This window comes from Pyxicephalus adspersus, chromosome 4, assembly GCF_032062135.1.
Source record: "Pyxicephalus adspersus chromosome 4, UCB_Pads_2.0, whole genome shotgun sequence".
Lineage (NCBI taxonomy): Eukaryota > Metazoa > Chordata > Amphibia > Anura > Pyxicephalidae > Pyxicephalus > Pyxicephalus adspersus.
Window position 1 is genome coordinate 26,301,307 of NC_092861.1, and position 21,519 is coordinate 26,322,825.

General features: G+C 38.5%; 1 protein-coding gene and 1 long non-coding RNA gene across 2 annotated transcripts in view; both read left to right on the forward strand.

Annotated features, from left to right (window-relative positions):
- Positions 1 to 13,527, forward strand: part of HS6ST1 (heparan sulfate 6-O-sulfotransferase 1) — an 83,047-nt gene extending 69,520 nt beyond the window's left edge. The window contains exon 2 of the mRNA XM_072407600.1: positions 7,284 to 13,527. Coding sequence (XP_072263701.1) covers positions 7,284 to 7,992 — 709 coding nt within the window. The 3' untranslated portion in view covers positions 7,993 to 13,527. The remainder of the gene's footprint in view (positions 1 to 7,283) is intronic.
- A 1,598-nt stretch (positions 13,528 to 15,125) lies between these two features.
- On the forward strand, positions 15,126 to 20,316 carry LOC140329997 (uncharacterized). Its single transcript, XR_011920559.1, has 3 exons — positions 15,126 to 15,662; positions 17,240 to 17,287; positions 20,092 to 20,316. It is a non-coding gene; the product is annotated as an uncharacterized lncRNA (long non-coding RNA).
- Positions 20,317 to 21,519: the final 1,203 nt, after the last annotated feature.

Genomic DNA, 21,519 nt, shown 5'->3' on the forward strand with positions numbered 1-21,519 from the left:
ACATCTGTAGAATCTTTAAAATAAATCAGGTGTCAGGGAACCCCTGCTATGATAATTTAATTAGAAACATTGCTATTTGCATTAGTGCCGATTTAAAGAAGGTTCTCCATTCCTTGGTGGTGGTAATTCTACCTTTACCTTTACAGATGACTAAAAAGGTCCTCCGTTTCATGCAACTGCCTCTGCCTAGTGGTGTTGGCTTTGGAAATATGCAGGCATCACCTTATGGGAGGTCAGTTAGCAACCGCTCAAGGAAGCCTGGACAACGTCTGGAGGAACCTTGTTGAGAATGACCGGACATCTTCACGTGAAACAGCTCTTTCCCTATGGAGGATGGCTTGTTTTCTTAACAGCTGCCTAAAACCCACAAGCTACTCCTTTATGTGTTTTCTTGACTCCAGTTCAGCTCAGTTGGTTTGCAAGGACAAGAGAAGAAGCCTTGTAAATGTCACTACTGCCTAAAGCTGCGTACACACGTGCAATTCTTGTCATTGGAAAGGATCTTTCACGATCCTTTCCAACGACAAAGGACTACACGATGCATGAACGAGTGCTGTACATACAGCACCGTTCTGCTCTATGGAGAGAGGAGGGGGAGAACGACGGAGCGGCACCCTGCTGCGCGCTCTCCCCCTTCCCTTGCATTAGGATCGCTTGTCATTCATCGTTCGTGGATCCGCCAGGACAGATCCACGGACGATGAACGACGCCGACTGTACACAGGCCAGATTCTCGCCCGATATTTGGCCGATGCCGATTATCGGGCGAGAAAAATCTGACGTGTGTACGCAGCTTAAGTTTACACAGGAAGAACCTTCTCCTTGGCCTCCATGTCAGTCTCAACTGTATTCACACCAGAACTTTCCTAAAAACTGCATTTCCCAGTATAAAAAGTGTTTTCTTTGTTGTTAAAAATAAAACATGCAAAATATTCCATGGTGCAGATGAATAATTTGTCTGTAGGCTCTGACCTAAGATAAAGGAAAGTAGGATGGTGCTGGGTGTCATTCATCCAATAAGTGTAAATTCACTAATGGACAACATTGTAAACAATGTTTTAGTTTAGTCCTGGCTCCCTGTATTCCTTAGCACCCATCTGGTAAAATGTATGCTCCTCAAATTCTTGAAGGGCAGGGATTATGTGGGGTCCTGTCTTCTATTCACCGCCAGGTGGCACAAGTCTTTTTAGTTTTGATGTGTGGACAGGCCCCTGCATTAAGGAATTATGTGGGAACATTCCTTTCCTCGCACCTATTCCTCATTCTCCCATCCATTTGCTGTTTTTCTGGCAGAAGTATATCATTTTAATGCTAAACTTACACATTCAATCAAACTGGCAATGTGCTAATGACCATAACCCTCTTCACCGCATGGAATTAGCATACACGAGATGCTAAGTGCAAATATAAGACTTGTTTCACCCTTGGTTGTGATAGTGAAGGTGTCAGCCTGTCAGTAATTGGGAATTGCCAGTGTATATATTAGTGAAGAATGTCTATGTTTATCATTTGCTAAAATAGAAAGTTGGATGGTTAGCTACACTTTATATTTTCTTTTTTTATATGTGTTTACATTGCATGGCGTGCTCCCTCACTCAGCCTCTTATTATCTGGCTCTGTGTGTCAGACTGGCAATAACTTGGAGAGAGAGATCTTCTATCACGCTGCAGGCTTCCTGGCTTTGTTATCCTGCCAATTTACATGATAATATACAGAGCAGATTCATTTTAATATATATGATTGGGTTTTATGGCAGCGTGTTATGGTATGTTCCGCTGAGTATTGCCTCTGTCTGGTGCTGTGATCTGCGGTCTTGTCTTGCATTGCTCTGTGTACTGTCTTGTATTCCGGCCAGTATCTCATCCCTCATCATCCAGCCAACTGGCTCCAGTTCCTCTTGTTTTTCGGACATGCTTCAGTTTTTTTTTTTTCTCCAGAAATAACCTAATCTCACAACTATGTTTGACATCTGGCTTTTGCTAAATCCATAATTAGAATGTGGGGTGTGAACGTCTCCATGGGATCTTTCTTATAAATATCTGAAAACCTAAAGCTGAATTTTAATCTGCTTGTGTTTTGCTTTCATTGGTTTTTCATTCTCTTCAGCATCCTAATAAAATTTTACATATAACCCTTAAAGGGGCTGGGGAGAACACTGCGTTTTTCAAGTTGAAATTGGATTGTACAACCTCCTTTGGGATATAGCAATGACTACATAGTTTGAGAGCCTCTGATTTGGATACAAATTATTGGGGTTGATAGGTAGATCCTTTAAAGCTTTGGTCTGCAGTCTGCAAGGATTCCAGTGCTTGTGTGTAGAGCACATCCCTTCCAGGGCCCAGGACGGATGACCTAAGAATGCAGTTTAATAGATTGGATGGTGAAATCCCATCATCGCAGATGCATGGGAAATCAAAGCGTTAAAGGGGGTTTTCAATGTCTGTACTGATAGTACAGGGGTAGTACAGGGGTTTTCAATGTCTGTACTACAGATTTCACAAACAACAAGAAAAAAGTACCTGATTTCAGAACAGAAGAGAACTGTATATGAATGAGGAAAAAATATATAAAGTTTAGCTTAATCATCATGTCTCCAGGACCAATAGAACCATCTTCTGGTAGCGAACATAGACATAGTAATAATATTAATTGAAAAAAAGAAAAAAAAATCTTGGACTCGCCTACACATGTATTACAAATGTTCGTACAAATTAATTCTGTTTCATGGTAGCTAAAAGGAAGCATCTGTTTTTCAAAGATAAAACAAAATAAAGAAATCTGGCTTGAGGGAACCGGGCCAGATACAGTATTGCTTTACTAAGATATTTTGCCTTGATGTCACTAATAATTATATGACCCAATTGGCTCATTGGCTTTACCACATGTCCGGATGTTGTTCAGTTACGGCGTATTTACAAGTCAAAGGAAGCTGACAAAAATATGATGACATGCATCACTATGATGTCATAGCTAAGGGCTGTTTTCATGATGTGAGCAGTAATAAAGAAGCTTAGACTGGACACAGATGGATGGATGTTTATCTGAGAACTGCAGAGGGTGCAATTTTATTCCTCTCGTAGAGTGGATAGAGATCCTTCCTGGAGAGTCTGATTCTATGACTTCATATGAAATAATTATCCTTTTTTATTTGAAGAGGAAAGACTTTTTATACCTGTAGAACCTTTTCAGTGAATTGGGAAAATTTGTGTGATAACAAGATCCACATTATCCTCATCCTCAGGGGAAACCCTTCATGGGCCAATTTATTGCCAAACTATTGAGGTTAGTGGTTAAATTGGGTATATTATGTGCAAGGAGTGGGTAGTGTAAGGTCTACCAAAAAAAATTGCTTCTACGCCAAGAGGGAATATGCTTTTTTTTTTTTTTTTTTTTAAACTTTGAGAAGTATGCTCTTATATAGTCTGCTTTTAATTCCCTTCTGCAGAAAAAAAAAATTCCCTATGTACTCATTAAAAATTACTTCCTTTCCAGATCAATACCCAGTCTTCAGTGATTGATATAAATATTTCATCAGTTTCTGATGTATGAAAGCTTCAAGTGTAAATCCTGTTTAAATTGTTCAGGATATGCTTACTGATACAGTTCACCAGACACATAAGGGGATACTCCAACCAAAAGGGAGGGCAGACAGACAACAATGCCCACTGTTCTTCCATCAGTTGGCCAAGAGTGATGAGGTCTCTGCCAAGTTCAGAATGTCTGAGTTTTGTGTCATTACCATGACCTTGATTGGCTCCTGGGTCACCTTGCAGCTGTTCTTGGCATGTTTAGAGAGTTTGCTGTCCTGTGTTCTGTAGACAGGTGTTTACTAGGATTGGTTCCAGCTGGCATTAGAGTCCTGGGAAACTATTGGGATTACTTCACTGCTAATAGCAGAGGCATATGTGCTAACCTCCAACAGATAGGGTTGTAGATTTTGGCTGATATGTGGAACGCAAAACTAGGACTAAGGCTCCAATGTATTCCAAGTTTAATCTGTTTTTGTTGAAAGTAAAATCCAGGCAAACAATGAATACACAGGTAAAATATGAAGCTTTTGGCAGGTAGAAAGCATCCATATATATTTTTATATGTACTCGGCCCATCCTGATAGGAAAGCTTGATCTTTAACGGTTGTACTTTCACAGGATCCCTCTGTATCCCCCTCTCTGATTGGAAATTGAAGGGTAAAGTAGGTTCCTGATGAGCTCAGACCTTGTACAGATAGTTTCCCTATATATATATATATATATATATATATATATATATATATATATATATGCTAATAGAAGCTATGGTGGTATTACCTATAAATATTAATAGCCAATTATATTCTCTGCTTTCAGTAACATATTGGGTCTTTTTTTTACCCAATCTACTGAACTGGCTAAAGTATTCGGTTCAAAAATCTGAGTCGACCAGGAAATCGTCCGCAGGCTTCCCTTCCGACGAACCTTTTTACCAAGAAATGAGGTTTTACACCCTCTGAATTAAAATCTGTAAAGATTACACCTGTCTTTTGATCTAAAAGCAGTACATATGTGACTTTAAAAGGCAAGCAGTAATTCTGCTAGCAAATCAATGGTAATTTCTTTTTTTCCTTCGCTTCACCGGCCTTCACTACTGTTGCTCTTTTGATAAATGACTCCGAAAGTCATGGCCAAAGCGAAATTTGAACTTATTTTCTTTTAAGGTTGATATGCCCAGAGAATTAATAAAACCATAACATTTCTGTTTAAAAACAACAGGGATTTGGCGTCTTTAATATTTTGTCTTTATGTGCCAAGTCACTTAGTGTGATGTTCCTTTAAGCCGATATCTGATTGGTCGTAGAAGATTACCGTATATCCTCGTTATTGCATATATCTTCTTTGGTTGAATGCCCCCTTCATTAGGTGTGTTAGGATTTTATAAGACTTATTGGCAGACCAGGTAATACATATTTTATGAGGTCAGCAGGTCATAGAATCCATAAACATGTGTCATTTCATTAGCTACAGGGTGGCATGTTGAAGGGACGAAGGACTTGATTGGCATTTCAAACTGACAGAACTTGAAAGGAGGTGACATTTTTCAGAGTTTCACCATTAACCTGCTGACTTGGTTCTTGACATACTCTTTATGCGGGTGCTGGAATAAAGTTAAATTGCTCGCTGGAGCGGACTTAGGCCAGATATTTGTAATTGTATGTTCAAGCTTTGTCTTTAAACCATGCAGTGTGGAATTGGGAGGAAAATGTTTCATGCGTCAGCTCTTTGGGGGACGTTTACCGCTAAAGCCGACACAAAAAGGTTCAGCACTTGACCTTTTTACTGCCTGACTCTCATTTCCAAAGGAACAGAGAAGCTGCAGTTATAAGAAATCTTGGGAAGTATAATGAGCTCTTGGCTGCTGTAAATAGCAGTATAGTCGGATGCAGAACAATAAAATGACCCTTGGCGTTGCATTTATAAACGCGTTCCTTGTGTGAATTGCCACACTGTATTTTAATAAGTGTTGTGTTCTATTTAAAGGCAAACGGCTGAGTATGCAGATTAAATAATTATAAAAAATTCAGCACTCTCTCCAGGTAGTCCTCAGAAAAGTGCTCATTAAAATGTTTATTATTTTAGATTAAAAACTGAGGCATACATTTGCCAATATATGTGAAGCCATACTGATGTGTCCAGGCACCTGTGCATAGCATGACACCCCAATTCACATCTGTTTAATCTAGCCTTTCTCAACCTTTTTAACACAGGGAACCCTTGGAATTATTTTTAGATCTTCAGGGAACTCCTGCTACAGTGTTCTGCCCAGCCCCCCAACCGGCACTTTTCAGCTGTTAATGGGTGGTTACTGAAGAGCTGGTTCACAATACAGGGGCTGCCACCTGCCTACAATTTTCTTCCCACCCAGCTTAAAAAAAAATTCTGGTTTGAACATAGTACTCTATCCACAGCTCACAGTATATAAGTGTAGTGGTCATTGGGAAGAATGCCCCTTACATGGGGCTGGACATTGGGAACGTCACCCTTACAGATAGCCAAAAAGATAATTGGTGTCCGTTAAACTGACCTTAGAAGCACAAATTGCTCACGGAACCCCTAGCCACATCTGGAGGAACCCTAGGATTCCATGGAACCCTGGTTGAGAATTCTGATCTCAATGAATAAATTACAAACAGGCTCACCCTAGAGATCTCCCCAAAATATACATCAACCCACCTTCAGCCCAAATTCATACAAGGCAACTGAAAATCCTGTAAGAGTGTGTCTGTACCAAATACAACAAAGCAACAATGGCAGCCACCCAGATCGACTAGAAAAAGGAAAGGTACTCATGGATAGAGCAATATACCGAACAATACAAAAGTTCCCCGGCACTTGTAAGAACTGGTTAGCACAATAAGCCTAATTTAACAGTTTGGGTTTAAAACAAAGGATTCATTTGTTTGCATATACATGTCACACTGTTGGGTTGGTGTGTCTTGTGAGCAATATAGTGTTAAGTTCTATTGTAAAAAGCAATGGCAAAGCTGACATTGGTCCTGTCGCCTTCCTCTGTGTCTGTTAAAGCCCAACTTCTTTTGGAGTAACTTTATAGTTTTAGAATATGAAAATGCAGCTTCAGCTTAATTACAGTGCAGGTTATTATTGATTAAAGTGCTCTTGCAATACTGTGTTCACTTAGTGGAAAGATGGAAATATTCTACATCAGTTGCTTTTCCATTTCTAAGAAGTAACTAATAGATGGCTTTGCATTTTTTTCCTTTATTACATTTAGGTAGAGGTAATGCATGAGCAAGACAAATCTTTTTGGGTGTCAGAATTACGGCATGGGTTACCTACTGAACCATGGCATGCTGGTATGTGGCAGCCCCATGCTTGGGATTAAAATTTAAATCCATGCACATGTAGCCTGATAGTTATGGGAGCACAACCGGAAGTATTTCAAAAAATAATTGATTATCTAAAAATGAACTGTGATATAAAGCAACTTATTGTAAAAGTGAGAAATCCAATCTAAGCATATAATAAATTCAACTCAATTCAAAAAAGGAAATAAGCAGAAATTAATGAGCTGCTTTCACATTTCAGTATATAACAGCAACCAGTCCATAAAGTTAGATGTCATTAATTTTAGAACATTCTTCTTCACATTGTGTCTTTTTAATGTTTTTGTATATTTCTTTGTTTTGCTTTATTGAAAATTGTTAAGAAAATGGTCCTGATGACTCTTTATCCTACATAATTCATGTTACAGCTGTCTTATGTTTTCTATTTTTTTTTTCTGATTTTTCAGGAAATTTTACTACATCACATTGTTGAGGGATCCCGTCTCACGGTACCTTAGTGAGTGGCGACATGTACAACGAGGAGCCACTTGGAAGACCTCCCTTCACATGTGCGATGGAAGGACACCAACACCGGAAGAGCTGCCATCCTGTTATGAAGGCACAGACTGGTCAGGGTGCACATTGCAAGAGTTCATGGATTGTCCTTACAACCTGGCCAACAATCGCCAGGTTAGGATGTTGGCGGACCTCAGCCTTGTAGGATGCTATAATATGTCCTTTATTCCAGAGAACAAGCGGGCTCAAGTCCTCCTAGAAAGCGCCAAAAAGAACCTAAAGGACATGGCATTTTTTGGCCTCACGGAGTTCCAGAGAAAGACTCAGTATCTCTTTGAGAGGACTTTTAATCTGAAGTTCATCAGGCCTTTCATGCAATATAACAACACTCGGGCAGGTGGGGTGGACTTGGACAATGGCACTATCCAAAGGATTGAGGAGCTTAATGACTTGGACATGCAGCTGTATGACTATGCAAAGGATCTCTTTCAGCAGCGCTATCAGTTCAAGAGGCAAGTGGAGAGAATGGAGCAACGCAAGAAAAACCGGGAAGAGAGACTTATGCAACGGTCCAACGAGGCCTTTGCCAAGGAAGAGGCCGATGACCAAGTGCGCTGGCCTACAGAAGACTACATGAGCCATATTATAGAAAAATGGTAGACAGACACGGACTTTTATACTACTGGAGAAACTGGTTTCACATTTGTTATTCTGTTATGTATGAAATACTGAACATTATAAATAAGAACACTTTTTATTTAATATTTGTAGCACAGAGCTCAAAGCTTCAGTAACTGTTCATGTTTATGTAGGGCAATGTACATTCATTTAAAGTGGGCATTCCTCTTTTAGATAAGCACTTCTATTTTACACATTTTTTCATGTTTATTTAAAGCCGATCTCTGGGCAAACCACAGAAAAATACACATGTTTGTGATTGGGTTTTACAACTAGATTGTATCCCCCAACCTATGACATTATTAGAGAAGCTCCAAACAAATAAACTTATTTCTCTGTATATTTTCTATATACTGACCTCTCCTTCTGTTGTTGTGTTTCCAGTTAACCAATTTCTTCCCTCTTTTTCTTCTTCCTTTCATAGTCTGTTCTTTGCTACACTGGTCAAATTTAGGTACATGCATTAGTTTCCTAAAACGTGTATTTTGTAAATTACCTTCAGCTTTATGGTGTCTTAATGTGCTTTTGTATATTGTTGCCTTCCGTGCTCATTTTTTGAGCAACATTTAGTGCTAGCCACCATAAGGGGGTTGCTGATTTTGGCCGGGCTGCCTTTAGCTAGCCAGATATACAAAGATTAATAAAATGAAGAGCTTATCTAAAACCTAGGAAGTCCCTTTTAATGTAGTGAGAGAGTGACCACACAGTGTCAGCAATGCTATGTGTTTTATTCACTCTAGGGAATCATTAAAGCATTGTGTGTTGATTATCTTCTCCAATTCACAAGGGAAAAAAAGAACTAACAACAGTGGTATGTTTAATAGCTTGAAAAACATTCTCGCTTTTATAACCCTTAAAAAAAATGTCCGCTAAAAACAGTGCTTTCCAGTGAAGATCATGCTCATACTTTTGTAAAGTTCATGGGAAGAATATATTTTGCAATTCTGTACAAGCATGGGAATTTTATTTTTCTAGAATATTGTAAATTGCCTTGATTTTGATTTTTACTAATGTGACTCAATTAAATTGGTAAAGTGCGCAGGTTATATGTTAAGTCATGTGAAAAGTCCTTTTGTTTCTTCACTTTAGGTTTGATCTATGCAAAGTGTTAAGATGCAAGCTAAGCTATGCTAACCTAAATCCTGACTGCAGACTCTACAAGCCATTCTATGCCGCCTACAAATCTGTCTTTTATGTCCATTCAAGGATACATTGTAATCTAAAAGTCCCCGCAAAAGAATTTCAGATATTGTAAATTGTGTAAACTTTTGTAATTCAGCATGTAAATTATTGTTTTATGTTCTCAGCCATTTTGGGCTGAAGGGGGGATCTGGGGTAAGTTGCATGGGACGTTTTAAGTCCTGTACAAATGATCATTTCCAAGATGGGCGTTTGAACAAGCATTGTACACACAGTGCTGTTCAGCTCAATGAAAAGTAGAAAACGAGTAAATGGCACTTTCCTCTATATGAAAAAGTACATTGTTGTCCCAATTCAGTCGCCCATTGTTCCACTAATGGACTAACGACCAGAAGACCACTGTACAAATGCTTGTTTTTCATGCAAGAGGATCCTGATCCTTTGTCTCGGGTAAAAGTAATCTGTGTGCACTTAACCATATTCTACCTGTGCAGTAGTAAAGCGTTGGAGCCTCGTGGTTTAAACGGCACAATGAAACCAAGAACTATTTATAGAACGCCATTGTTTTGCCAAAGTGAGCTTATGACTTCTACATCAATCTTTAGTTGTATGGCCAGCACAACACACCATTATGATTGGTCCCTACTGCTAAATTCTATCTGTTGGTAGATACTTTGCCCAACATTCTCACTCATTAAGTGGAAAGGAATGGAAATACAACTGTAACAATATTGCTGCATTTTACATTAACATTTGTAAAGCTACTTGTAAATGTGCTTTGCTTTGATCCTGTTATTCTCAGATTTGAAGAGTTATGTAGAATACTTTTTATTTGTTCAAAACACTGGATTCACCAACTCACTGACAGAGGTGCATGTTAGGGGCTTGGTTTTAGACTCAGAAGAGCTACACATTGGTGTCATCTTAGTAATAGTGACATATTGTTGTACGGAGTCACCCAGCACAGGGTGCAAAAGGCCCCAGGCCGGCACGGGCAAAGAGACAGGCATTGGGAATACACTCGTTAAACACTATTAAAGTTGTTGAATTTATGGAAGGGCAAACTGTAGTGTGTAAATAGTCAAATCTGCCGCATATTGAGACCCGGCAGCTCAGTCTGTGCAAAGCCCGCCTTATATTCATGTGGCACAAGTCTACTTCCTTACCTTACACATCATTTGCTTTCCTTAACCAAGCTCGGGTCAGCATTTGAAATGGCAAATAAGCATTATTGTCCAGTAAAGCGGAACAGAAAATGAGGATATGCATTAACCGTAAAGGTCCAATCAGACCACCTTGTTGCAATGTTATTGCATTCTTTTTGGTGATCAGTACTTCACAAGTTAATTTGTGTTGTGCTAAGGCAGCCTGCTCATTTTTGGGTGCCTGCAAAATGTCACACAGACGGTCCATGCCTGCCCAATATGGCGTACCAAAGTACAGGTTTGTTGTAGTTCACTAGCTTTGATGTATTGGGCTGTCTGTTTAGAAAAAGTTTTGTGTTAACATTGTGGCATTAACATATGTTAATACATTATGATAACGCAAGGTAAAGTGAGCATGTCACCACAAAATTATCAGTGTTAGGCCTTTGGCTCTGATAAATTTGCCTTTGGTAAGAGGTAAAATCTGATGGGTTATTGCTTCATGCTCAGCTTATGAATAACCGTGAATATCAGAGAAAATGTAGAAAGACGTGAAGATCTTACTAACATGGAGAAATGTTCTGAGGGAAGGCTATTATCATCCTTCACACATTGTCAGAATTGTCCTTTATTACCTTAAATTGCAATTTGTGCAAATATTGAACATGACCGTTATGGACTAAAGGATTAAGGTTGAAGCATGTGTACTTAATAGATTGCTGATCTAGCTTGCAATTTCAAAAGTGTGGAGAGGAAATATAGGCCATGAGTATGGCTACGTAATACTGTTATTTTACAGCAAACCTTTCACTAAAATGTAATATCTGCTTACACTGTGAGCCTCTCCACCTCCCCAAAGGACCTACATTTAGTAGGTGTAAGATGAACCTAAAAAGAAATAAAAAGTAGAACTTTACATCGCTGGAAGTGACGTCAATGTCCCGTAGAATCCAGAACAGGCAAAATTGTGTTCATTCATTCAAATCTATTGTAAGAGCACCTACTTGCAAGTTTTTGTCTGTTCTGAATCTCCAAAAGATCTTTCCTGGAAGGACGCCATCTTGGTAAGGTGCCACGGACTAACGAGGAGTAAGGTAAGCATGATTATATATATATATATATATATATATATGTAAATTTTCCTCTGTTTTACTGGAAGGTCAACTCCAAAGGAAAAAGTACACATTAGGTTTTTCACACAGATATTTGGCTACCAATACAATACACTTCAAAGGGTACCTGTCATAAGGTGGAGGTAACACCAAATATCCTTAAAGAAAAGGATACTGCACAAAGTGTCATAAACACTATATAATTCACTACTTCCTAGTGACCTGATAGGATAAACACCAGTTTGGCATTCTGAATAAGATATCTAATTTTGGCCTTATTCCACATATCAGGTAAATTCCAGAATGTATTTAGCACCTGAATCCTTTGGAAGTATGAAAGGTACTCTTGGAAGAAGCTAATACAAGGGAACCTGTAGTAAGAGAATATTCAGGCTGTCATTGCTGATTTCTGATACAATGGTCATTTGCTGGACTATCTGATACAATCACTTTTATACTTTGAGTCACTGAACCGGAACAAGTATGAATATATGCAAATCCAACTTTACTTTGTACAAGCTTTATTAGTTTCAGAAATTTAAAATACTGATGCCAGTAAAGGCAAGAATTTCAGAAGGTGGTCAGCATTTGCAGCCTTCATTTCTAGTGTAGTGCACATTTTGGGTGGTTGTACAGTTCACAAAAAAGTAGTTTTTTGGGGTAGTTGTTGTACCATGCCAACACTCTTCTATCTCCTATGGAAATTTATAGTTTCTGCCTCTTCTGGTAATATTTTACATCTGAACGATGATCTCTAGGCTATCCATAGACATGATACTGGAGGCCATTGGGTTCAGCCTCAAAAAATCTTCCCATGAGCACAAATTGTCATTTTAGATTGGCATTTTATGCATTGACCACCAATGGTGCCAGTGTCATTGATGAAATGAGCAATCAATACCCCTTCTCTCCGGCCCTGAAAGCTGTATATTTTTGATATACAGGGCCCATAGGTATTCAATTTTTCCTACACTGATCACCAGCATCGTCATTAACCAAGCAGCTAATGTCTATTTATAAAAAAGTACAACTTCTTTATGAACCTAATAAGTATGGCTGCCATTTTTTATACATTAGCAATCTGTAAAATTTTAGCTGCTTACATCTTCATAAACAAATTCCTTTTAATAACTCCGTTCACCTCTTCTGCTCTGTGCAGTTTTTGCTGGTGTTGTCCCTTTTAAAGGGAACTTGTTTTTGGATTTGCAGAGCTAGACGGCTTCTTTTGTACACATGCTGTATATAATTCAATGATCTAACCTTAATTGCTTGACATGTTTGGCCCATAACTGGAAATGATGCTATCCAGAGTGATTGCATCCAACATGGCTGGCCAGTTTATCCATGCGGTCAATTATCACTTTAATTTACTTTAATGTGCCAGCTTGCGATTACATCAGCTAAATTAGCCAACGTTATCTGTATGTGATGACAATTTGATCTGATGGGCCCTGCAGTCTCAGTACATTATCGCACCCAGTCATCTGGGAATTAATCGATGACAATGTCCTGCCTGGTAAAATGAGTTTTATTCTGCATGCACCCTTTATATTAAACATATCACTGTTTCTAGCATAGGGTAAACTTTATGACATTATTAACCTCTAGGAAGAATAGTCCTGATCAAGTGCACAGCCCCACATAGTGGTGTAAAGGGGAATTACAAGAAAAGCACTTATCTTCTCCAGAAACTGTAATTGTGTGTTTTATCATTTTGCCACAAAGTCTCTAGAATCGAAATGAACTTGTGTGCTAATTTAAGAGCCTTTGTTTTAATAGAGCAATGATATGTTGCTCTATTTAATGATGTTTTCTGTTGTATTCTTTAAGCAGTGTGAGAAATTTGCTCATTGTAATAAGTCAGAAGTGATTTAATGAGCATGACTGGGTATTTAAATCTGTATAATGGACCATTACGACAAACAATTTCTGGTTTTTCGATGTCTGTGTTAGGAGGTATTTTATTGAATCATAACCTCTTGCTTCTGGCTGTATGTCTTTTTTCCAGGTCCCTCTTGCCACTGTTTCTGATGTTGCACACAGTACATTTTAAGCCATTTATATCACTGTGAAAACAACACTTGTCATGTTGGTTTAATAAACTAAAGATTTATGCAGAACCGTGAGTTGTTTGGTTGAATTGATGAAATTGTTTGCTGATACGGTGTTTGAATAATAAAGGTTTACTTTGGAGCCAGGTAGCTGATGCTCCTATATATGAAGATTCATAGCAAAAAGCTGCTATGCGCCCAGGAGCTGCAAACTGCACAGTCAATACTTTTACATGTATTGCAGTGGTTAGCACTCTGGCCTTTGCAATGCCAGGTTCTAGGTTCGAATCTCGGCCAGGACACTATCTGCATGGAGTTTGCAGGTTCTCCCCGTGTTTGCGCGGGTTTCTTCAAGGGCTCCGGTTTCCTTCCACATTAGGTTGCACTTAGGTTAATTGGCTTCCCCCCAAATTGACCTTAGACTGTAAATGACTATAGTAGGGTCATTAGATTGTCAGTCCCTTTGAGACTGCTAGTTATATGACTATGGACTTTGTAAAGCGCTGTGTAATGTTGGCGCTATATAAATACAGGATAATAAGAATAATGATATCGCCTTTGTGTTTGTAGTGGTGCTATTGTATCTCCCAACCATTCAGCCAGAAGCAACATACCACTTCTAGGAACTTTACTGCAACCCTGTTGCAATCCAACCAAGTGCACACAATAATTCCCAACTGCTCCCATTCCATTGGTCGTTGTGGCTGTGCAGTAAATTGATTTATCATTCATCATTCAAGTCTAAAATTAGGCTTAGTCCATGAGACCGTGTCAGATATTAAGGCTGACCATAATTTAGGTAAAATAATAATTCACCAGCATACTATGGTAGAGGGATATTTGTGTTCTTTATGTAGAAAAAGCTACAGGTGTCGCAGTTCCAAACTTTGAAAGATCCCTTTCTCAAGGGCACAATATCACTATGTTAAGAAAGGGATCTTTATGAGGTTCTAAATAAGGGACTGGATTATCATTATACCAAGGTGTGCTGGTGAAATATTTAAGGTTCCTACGACTGTATGCTGGCACCATTCACCATATCGCTACAGCACCCTGCATGAACTATGGGGAAGCCTGTAAGGTGAGTGACAGATACAATACAACCATCTCTCTGTGGTGTATATTAGGGCTGGATATATACTGGTCTACATCATTACATTGTGGCGAGGCATCCAATTTAAAAGGATAGGCTGTGAAGGTGCTAAAATAATGGATGTGCGCTACAACATAGGCTGCATTGTGGTGCACTGCAACTTCTGTGCCATCCCTTGGTGCTTGGTGGGGTGCAGTTGAAAATAAATGATGCCACATGTGTAATGAATTATGGTAACGAATAGGGGTGAATCCAGCCTAAAGAATCAGTCATATTTTGCACCGCTGTACAAAGTTCATAGTCATGTCATTATTGTGAGCCCATTTGAGGGACAGCTAAAGTCTAGTGTTCAATTATTGGGGAAGCCAATTAATCTAACTGCTTGTTTTTGCTTGCAGTCGTTGGAGGAAACTGGAGTACCCACAGCAGACCCACGCAGCTGTGGGAAAAACCTGCAAATTCCATGCGGATAATATGCTGGCTGAGATTTGAACCTGGGACTCAGCGCTGCAAAGGCCAGAGTGCTAACCACTGAGCTGAGGGTACTAATAATAACTAAAATGCTTACTGAGTTTTGAGAAAAATATGGACATTCCAGACATGCATGCCTTTATGGCGCTTAAAGCAGACCCAGTCTTGCTTTCTGTTCCTGAAAATGAACTGAAACTCTGAAATGTAAAATTGTTTCCTTATTAAGGCAGAACAAAAAAGCGACATTGCTTCTGACCATACTGTTGGTTTCTATCAAGTTAGTTCTACACAAAGCTGTATCAGAGAAGTGTTAATTATTGCTCAGTCATTAAATTACATTCCTAATGTCAGAAGAACCAGCTGGCCATCATCGTCATGGCATGACAGACTTGGTACCACAGTCACATGAATACCCATATTTTGTGTCATTGTTTTAATTTTGTCCCGACTTTATCCGAACAAAGTTTAATGTTGTTCTAGGTAATCATTTTCAACCTTCTTCGCAGCAAAAAAGATCCTCTCGTTAAAAGGGATGTGTCTTCAGAACTCAGATGATAATACAACTCCAAGGGTCATTCAAGAAAGTTCCCAACAAAGTTTCATAGTCCAGGATAACCAACTTTCAAGAAAAGTTTTGCAGGTAATAACCTATTCTTGACATTCCTATTAGACAGCCTTCCATTTGGGAAACAATATGTTAACTGGTGGGTTCTAAGAGTAAAAAAAAAAATGCTTATCTCTTTTTGTCAACAAATTTCCTTTCCATTTCAGTGCTTCAAAAGATTCCAAGGAAGATCACTAGATCCTACCTTGCCCCAAGCTCTGTCTGAAGGGAAAACTAAACTTTAAGAGCATACATTATATTTTCCCATTGGTGGAACGAGATGGCTTCTTAAACCCTTCCTGAATGTAAATGCTCTGAATTGGTGTATCAAACCAAAAAGATTCAGACTAGAAAATCTTCCAGACCTGCCATATATAATAGAGAAAAGTTGTTTGCAAACTCTTGCAGTTTCTAAGGAAGAGCAGTCGTTCAGAAATGTATTCCTTTCCCCATTCTTCTCTAATGTCTCATAGGTTCTAAAAGGTCATGTTGACAAGATATAGGCAGTTTGGCCATAGTAAACTATAGTTTCCCTGATATCAACCGATAAAAATAGGGCAAGATCTTTCCTTTAGGAATTTCAAAAAGGCTTTTTTTCAGATTTCCGGGGCTTTTTATCCAAACAAAATGTGGATTGTGGCTCAATTAGCTTTTTCTGCTGCTACAAATTGTTCTTAGGAGCCAGTGGTTTTATAGACTTTAGCAACAGAGATCAAAAGAAAGATATTAGAGTTTGATTGTTGAACTCCTAAATTGGTTTATGAGTTGGTTTCTTGTAAGAATTCCAATTTCCCCACTCTAAAGGTTTATGGGATGTCCTGACACTCTTAATGATCAAATTCCAAAGTCTTCATAGCCATTTTGGCTCCATAGAATTCTTATGGATCAGCAATAAACCGAATAATTACGAATATTTCTGATTTTACTTCTTAATAGAGTTGTTTTACTAAAAGAGGTTATGGTGTTTACTCTGCAAACAATAATTCACTTAGCATAGTCAATGTGGTGCAAATTCACTTCACAAAGAATGTATGCCATAAAGGAAAATGCGAGTGAATGATTGTTTGCACATTTGACTAGATGGCTAAATTCTGGGAGATCATTGACAAAGCACAGCCTAAACACCTTAATCTACTTAATTGTTCCTCTCTCTCTCTAAATATAGCTAGCTTAGCTATGTGGTCAACCAGACAAAAAAAAGTCAAAGCAATTAATTTTATGTTTGCTGAAAATTAATCTGGCAGAGATATTTTGTTGTATAGAGGTGCAGGGAGTTCATCTTAATAAGGAGTAAAAATTCATAATACTCTCGTTAGAAAATGGGTTTTTTGGTTGGCTGACACTGACCTATTGCTTTGTGTAGTAATACTCCTAAAGAAATATTTACAACCATCCTAAGAAGTCAGAGAAGACATTACCAAATTGTTTATTACCTCCAGACACCATTAGGGGTTGAATTTTACAAACTATGACCTCTGCCAGTACTGATAATTTGGTATTTAGAGCTTCTATTTGTAAAGCTGCTTGTAATGAAGCTGTTTTAAAAGTCCCTTTGCGAGTTATACCTAAAGCTGTAAGATGGCTTTCTAACAAAACATTGTCAAACATTATAGGTTTCCCAAAGAGATGGACTGATTGGAGCGTTTAGAAGCAAAAACCAGGTGTGTGTTAATCTGCCTACCAGCTGTTGGTAGATAGCTGCTTCTCATTAAAATAAGTAAAGTTTGCAGGAATTTATGATTTAAAAACTGGATTGGTCCTAATGATTGAGTTCCCTTCTCACTTTGTCTTCTATACATGTATTCCAGATAATTACATAGGACCTTGATATACTTCTTCTTACAGTTTCTTGACATTATTTCCAGGTTTTTGTATACATATTCATATTTGATTGAGACTTGAGTATTATTATTATTATACAGTATTTATATAGCGCCATCATATTACGCAGCACTGTACAAAGTCCATAGTCATGTCACTAACTGTCCCTCAAAGGGGCTTCACAATCTAATGTCCCTACCATAGTCATATGTCATTATTGTAGACTAAGGTCAATTTAGGGGGAAGCCAATTAACCTAACTGCATGTTTTTGCAATGTGGGAGGAAACCGGAGTAACCGGAGAAAACCCACACAGACACGGGGAGAACCTGCAAACTACATGCAGATAGTGTCCTGGCTGGGATTCGAACCTAGGACCTAGCACTGTAAAGGAGTGCTAACCCCTGAGCCACCGTGCTGCCTATAAATTATATAAAGTTCTTTATCATGTGATTCTTTTTCAGGCCATCCAAAATTCCGGAAACAGCAAATCCTCCTAACTCGATCAAGGCTAAAAAGTGGTTTAAAGATCATTATGTGTCTCATAATAATCAACACCTGATGAGTACCCTAATGGACTTTGTTGCCCGTTAATTTTCTTAAGAGCACTTCACTGCAATATAATTGGGCAGTATCAAAAATTTAATTGATTTCGGGTATCTTTCTTCTGCTTCCCATTTATAAGCAGGCCCGGCTATTCATTTGCTGTGACAGTGGGCATTAGGTAAGGACATGACATCCATTTCCAAAAGGGAGGCTACCACCTAGTCCATCAGCTGCTACTAGGGGGCTGTTCTATTTCCTAGGGTAAATGTATTTTGCAGATCTTAGTTTTTTGTTGACTCTGCACTTTAGATCCTTTTGCCCTATTATTGCTGTCTTTTAGGTGTTTGGCAAAATGGAAGTGGGGTGTACAGTAATTGCCCCTGAGGTGTCCTCTGTCTAATAGTTCAATCTTGGGGGTTTGCCCAGTACTGCAAGGATATTAACATTATTGGCAAGTCAGGAATTTGTGTTTGTTGATGCTCATTGTTTTTACTGATGGTAAAAGGGTAAAACAAAAAAAATATATATATATATTCCCAACAAAACACTACAAGATCTTCCAAAATATTTCAAAAGTAAGGGTTTTCCAAAAAAAAGTAATAATATGGATATCTCAGCATGAGTTTTATAATCATTCCAATTTCTATCTTCTTCCCAGTCCTTCTTATTAAACCTCTCATACAACCTTAAGTCCCAATTATGATATGCTTTTTACACAACCAGGACCAATGACACCACTTTTCCACAAACTAGCTTTTAAAATCACCATGGGTAAACAATTTTTATCACGTAAACTAGTGCCTTTTGCACAACAGCTTCAAATTTCTTCCGAGGCTGCTCTTTAGGTGACAAACCTAATTTGTCACCTCCTTTTTTTGACAGACATTCCCTGTCCAGTGCTTGTACTCATTATTTCTGTTACTGCTTCAAGGAGACCAGCGTAGTCATGTTACAGTCTACCGGTACAGTCTTCTTTTCCCTCCTAACTGCTCAAAAAAAAATCAAACCCTATCAATTTAAAATGCAAAAACATCATCTTTATATAGAATACCATTGTGCAAGTTTATCCAAAGAATTAATGCTGGTTTGAAGGCAAAGGGTCGTCACACCAAATATTAATCTGATTTAAATTTTCTTTCTGTTAGCTCACTTTTGTAAATTGATAAGAATAAACAATTACATTGTATATTTGTAAAATCATTTTTTCATTTCAGCATTTTTTCACAGCTGTCTAAAACTTTTGCACAGTATTGTATGTCTCAAGAAATTTAGATCTGTTTTAGAGGGTCAAGCCATGAATGCTGACGTTTTAGATGTTGGCAGGTTCAGTCATACAGCGACTTTCTATATCTTGGAGTGAGCTCCCAGCATGTAAACTCAAAGTTCTATCCACACGTCACAGCCTTTGAAAACAGATCTTACTTGTTAGTCTTTGTTTGACCTTTTGGTGTTCCAACGGGCCAGCATCAAGGTAAAATAGAAAAATGTGTTGGACAGTTCCTTCAAAATAATATAATCCTGTAAAAAATAGACACAAACCAATACCCATAAAATCTTTTATGCATAAGTGATAGCAATACCAATAATTCTCTGCCAGAAACAAATGCCTCCAAGAACTTTCATCTAGTTGAGAACTCAACCTGACCTTACATAGATTTACAGATTCTACTTGTGATCACAATGGGCATTTACACATTTTACAGTGCAGGTCACTCTTTCTAACCAGTAACCCCTCCCTGTAATAAATGTTAAGTATAGGATAAATACCTTCTAATCTTTCTGCAATCTCAGAAGAACATGCCGTTATAATGTAGGGTGTAGCTGAGAAACTGAACCAATGTGCTCCAAACAAATTTAGGATTGTCTGACCTCTTAGAGAGCAAAAGTGTCAGAACCCATATTAATATATTGAAATTCATCTGTGAATCATATTGAAATTCATCCATTTACTGTGGTTTAAATACAATTGCTGCCTCTATATTGATGCTATTTCCAAACATTTGTACCAAATTTCATGCTATAGATGCCACTTCAACCCCACCCTATACAGATAACAAGGGTTTGTGTACACAGGCTGATGTACCTTTTTTCCAATACAGGTAAATATTATTTGAATCAGCAACATGAAACAGCTCAGTGCAACCCAGAAGCAGCTTGAAGCAACTTTTCCAGAGTGAGTGGGGATAAACGTAAAAAATAAAGCGACTTCTTGCTTTTGGAATTTTTTTTCCTTTGTGTACATTAGGGTGCTTTATTAGCATTTAGGCATTTGTATAATATTTGTCAGGTAACCCACTTATTTTGTTTACCTTGACCCTCATCCTCCGTTCCCTAACCATTGTATTGTGCCTTTGTACACCTTGCTTTTCATATCCATAAATAAAAAAAAAGAAACAGAAAACTTCCCAATTTACCACCAATATTTGAGATTTCACAATCTTTCACATATGGTATAGTCAATTTATATCAGGGGTGTCCAAACTTTTTGCAAAGAGGGCCAGCCTTGGTAAAATGAAAATGTGTGGGGGCCGACCACTAACCAGGGTTAGTGTGGGCGTGGTCTGTGTAGGTCCCGCACAGCACACGCTCACCAAGGGTGACGTGAGGGATTCCCTGTGCACGGTGTCAGTGCAGGCTCCATGCAGAGCACTTTCTTGGAATTAGAGTGGGCGTGGTCTGTGCAGGTCCCGCACATCACATGCCCACTATAATGACGTAGGGGATTCCCTGTGCACACATGGGGACTCCTCCAGTCCTTCTGATTATGCCCACTGAGTAGCAGGCTGATAATTGCAAGGCAGTTGATCAACTCTAATGAAATATAAAATAGCTTTTTTGTATATGTGTATTTTATACTGTGGTCAACAGGGCTGCTGAGACACATATTATTGATTTTATGGCAGAGGCTGCGAGCCGGTGGAAATCTAAACACGGGCCGCAGTTGGTCCCTGGGCCTGACTTTGGACATACCTGATTTACATTGACCACTAATGCAAAAAGTATTATTCACTGGCTACCAGTGTAAACGGATATTTACCCACTGACTACCAGTGTAAAAAGGTATTTTACTGATGGCCACCATTGTTAGAAGGTATTTCACCACTGGCCATCAATGTGAAAGTTAATTTCATCACTAACATTGTAAAGTGTATTTCACAACTGACCATCACTGTAAACTGGAATTCATCACCGATCACCAATGTAAGTTTACATTTCACCAATGACTACCATTGCAAGAATGCATTTCATCATTGACCACCGTAAGAAAATATCTGACGACCGATGTAAGAGAGCGCTATACTGACCACCCATATAACAAGACATTACATTATAAATCAGTGTAGCCTATGCTATACAACATATAATACTGACTATTGTGTTTCTTTGTTCTCATTATTAGATTAATTTCTTGGTTAATACTGTTAATATTACTGTTGCAAAGATGGATTGTAAACAAATTCTTTGCTCTGGGTGCCAATATATAAAGTACACCACTGCTTTGGGCAATTAAGGGGTATTAAGTTGTT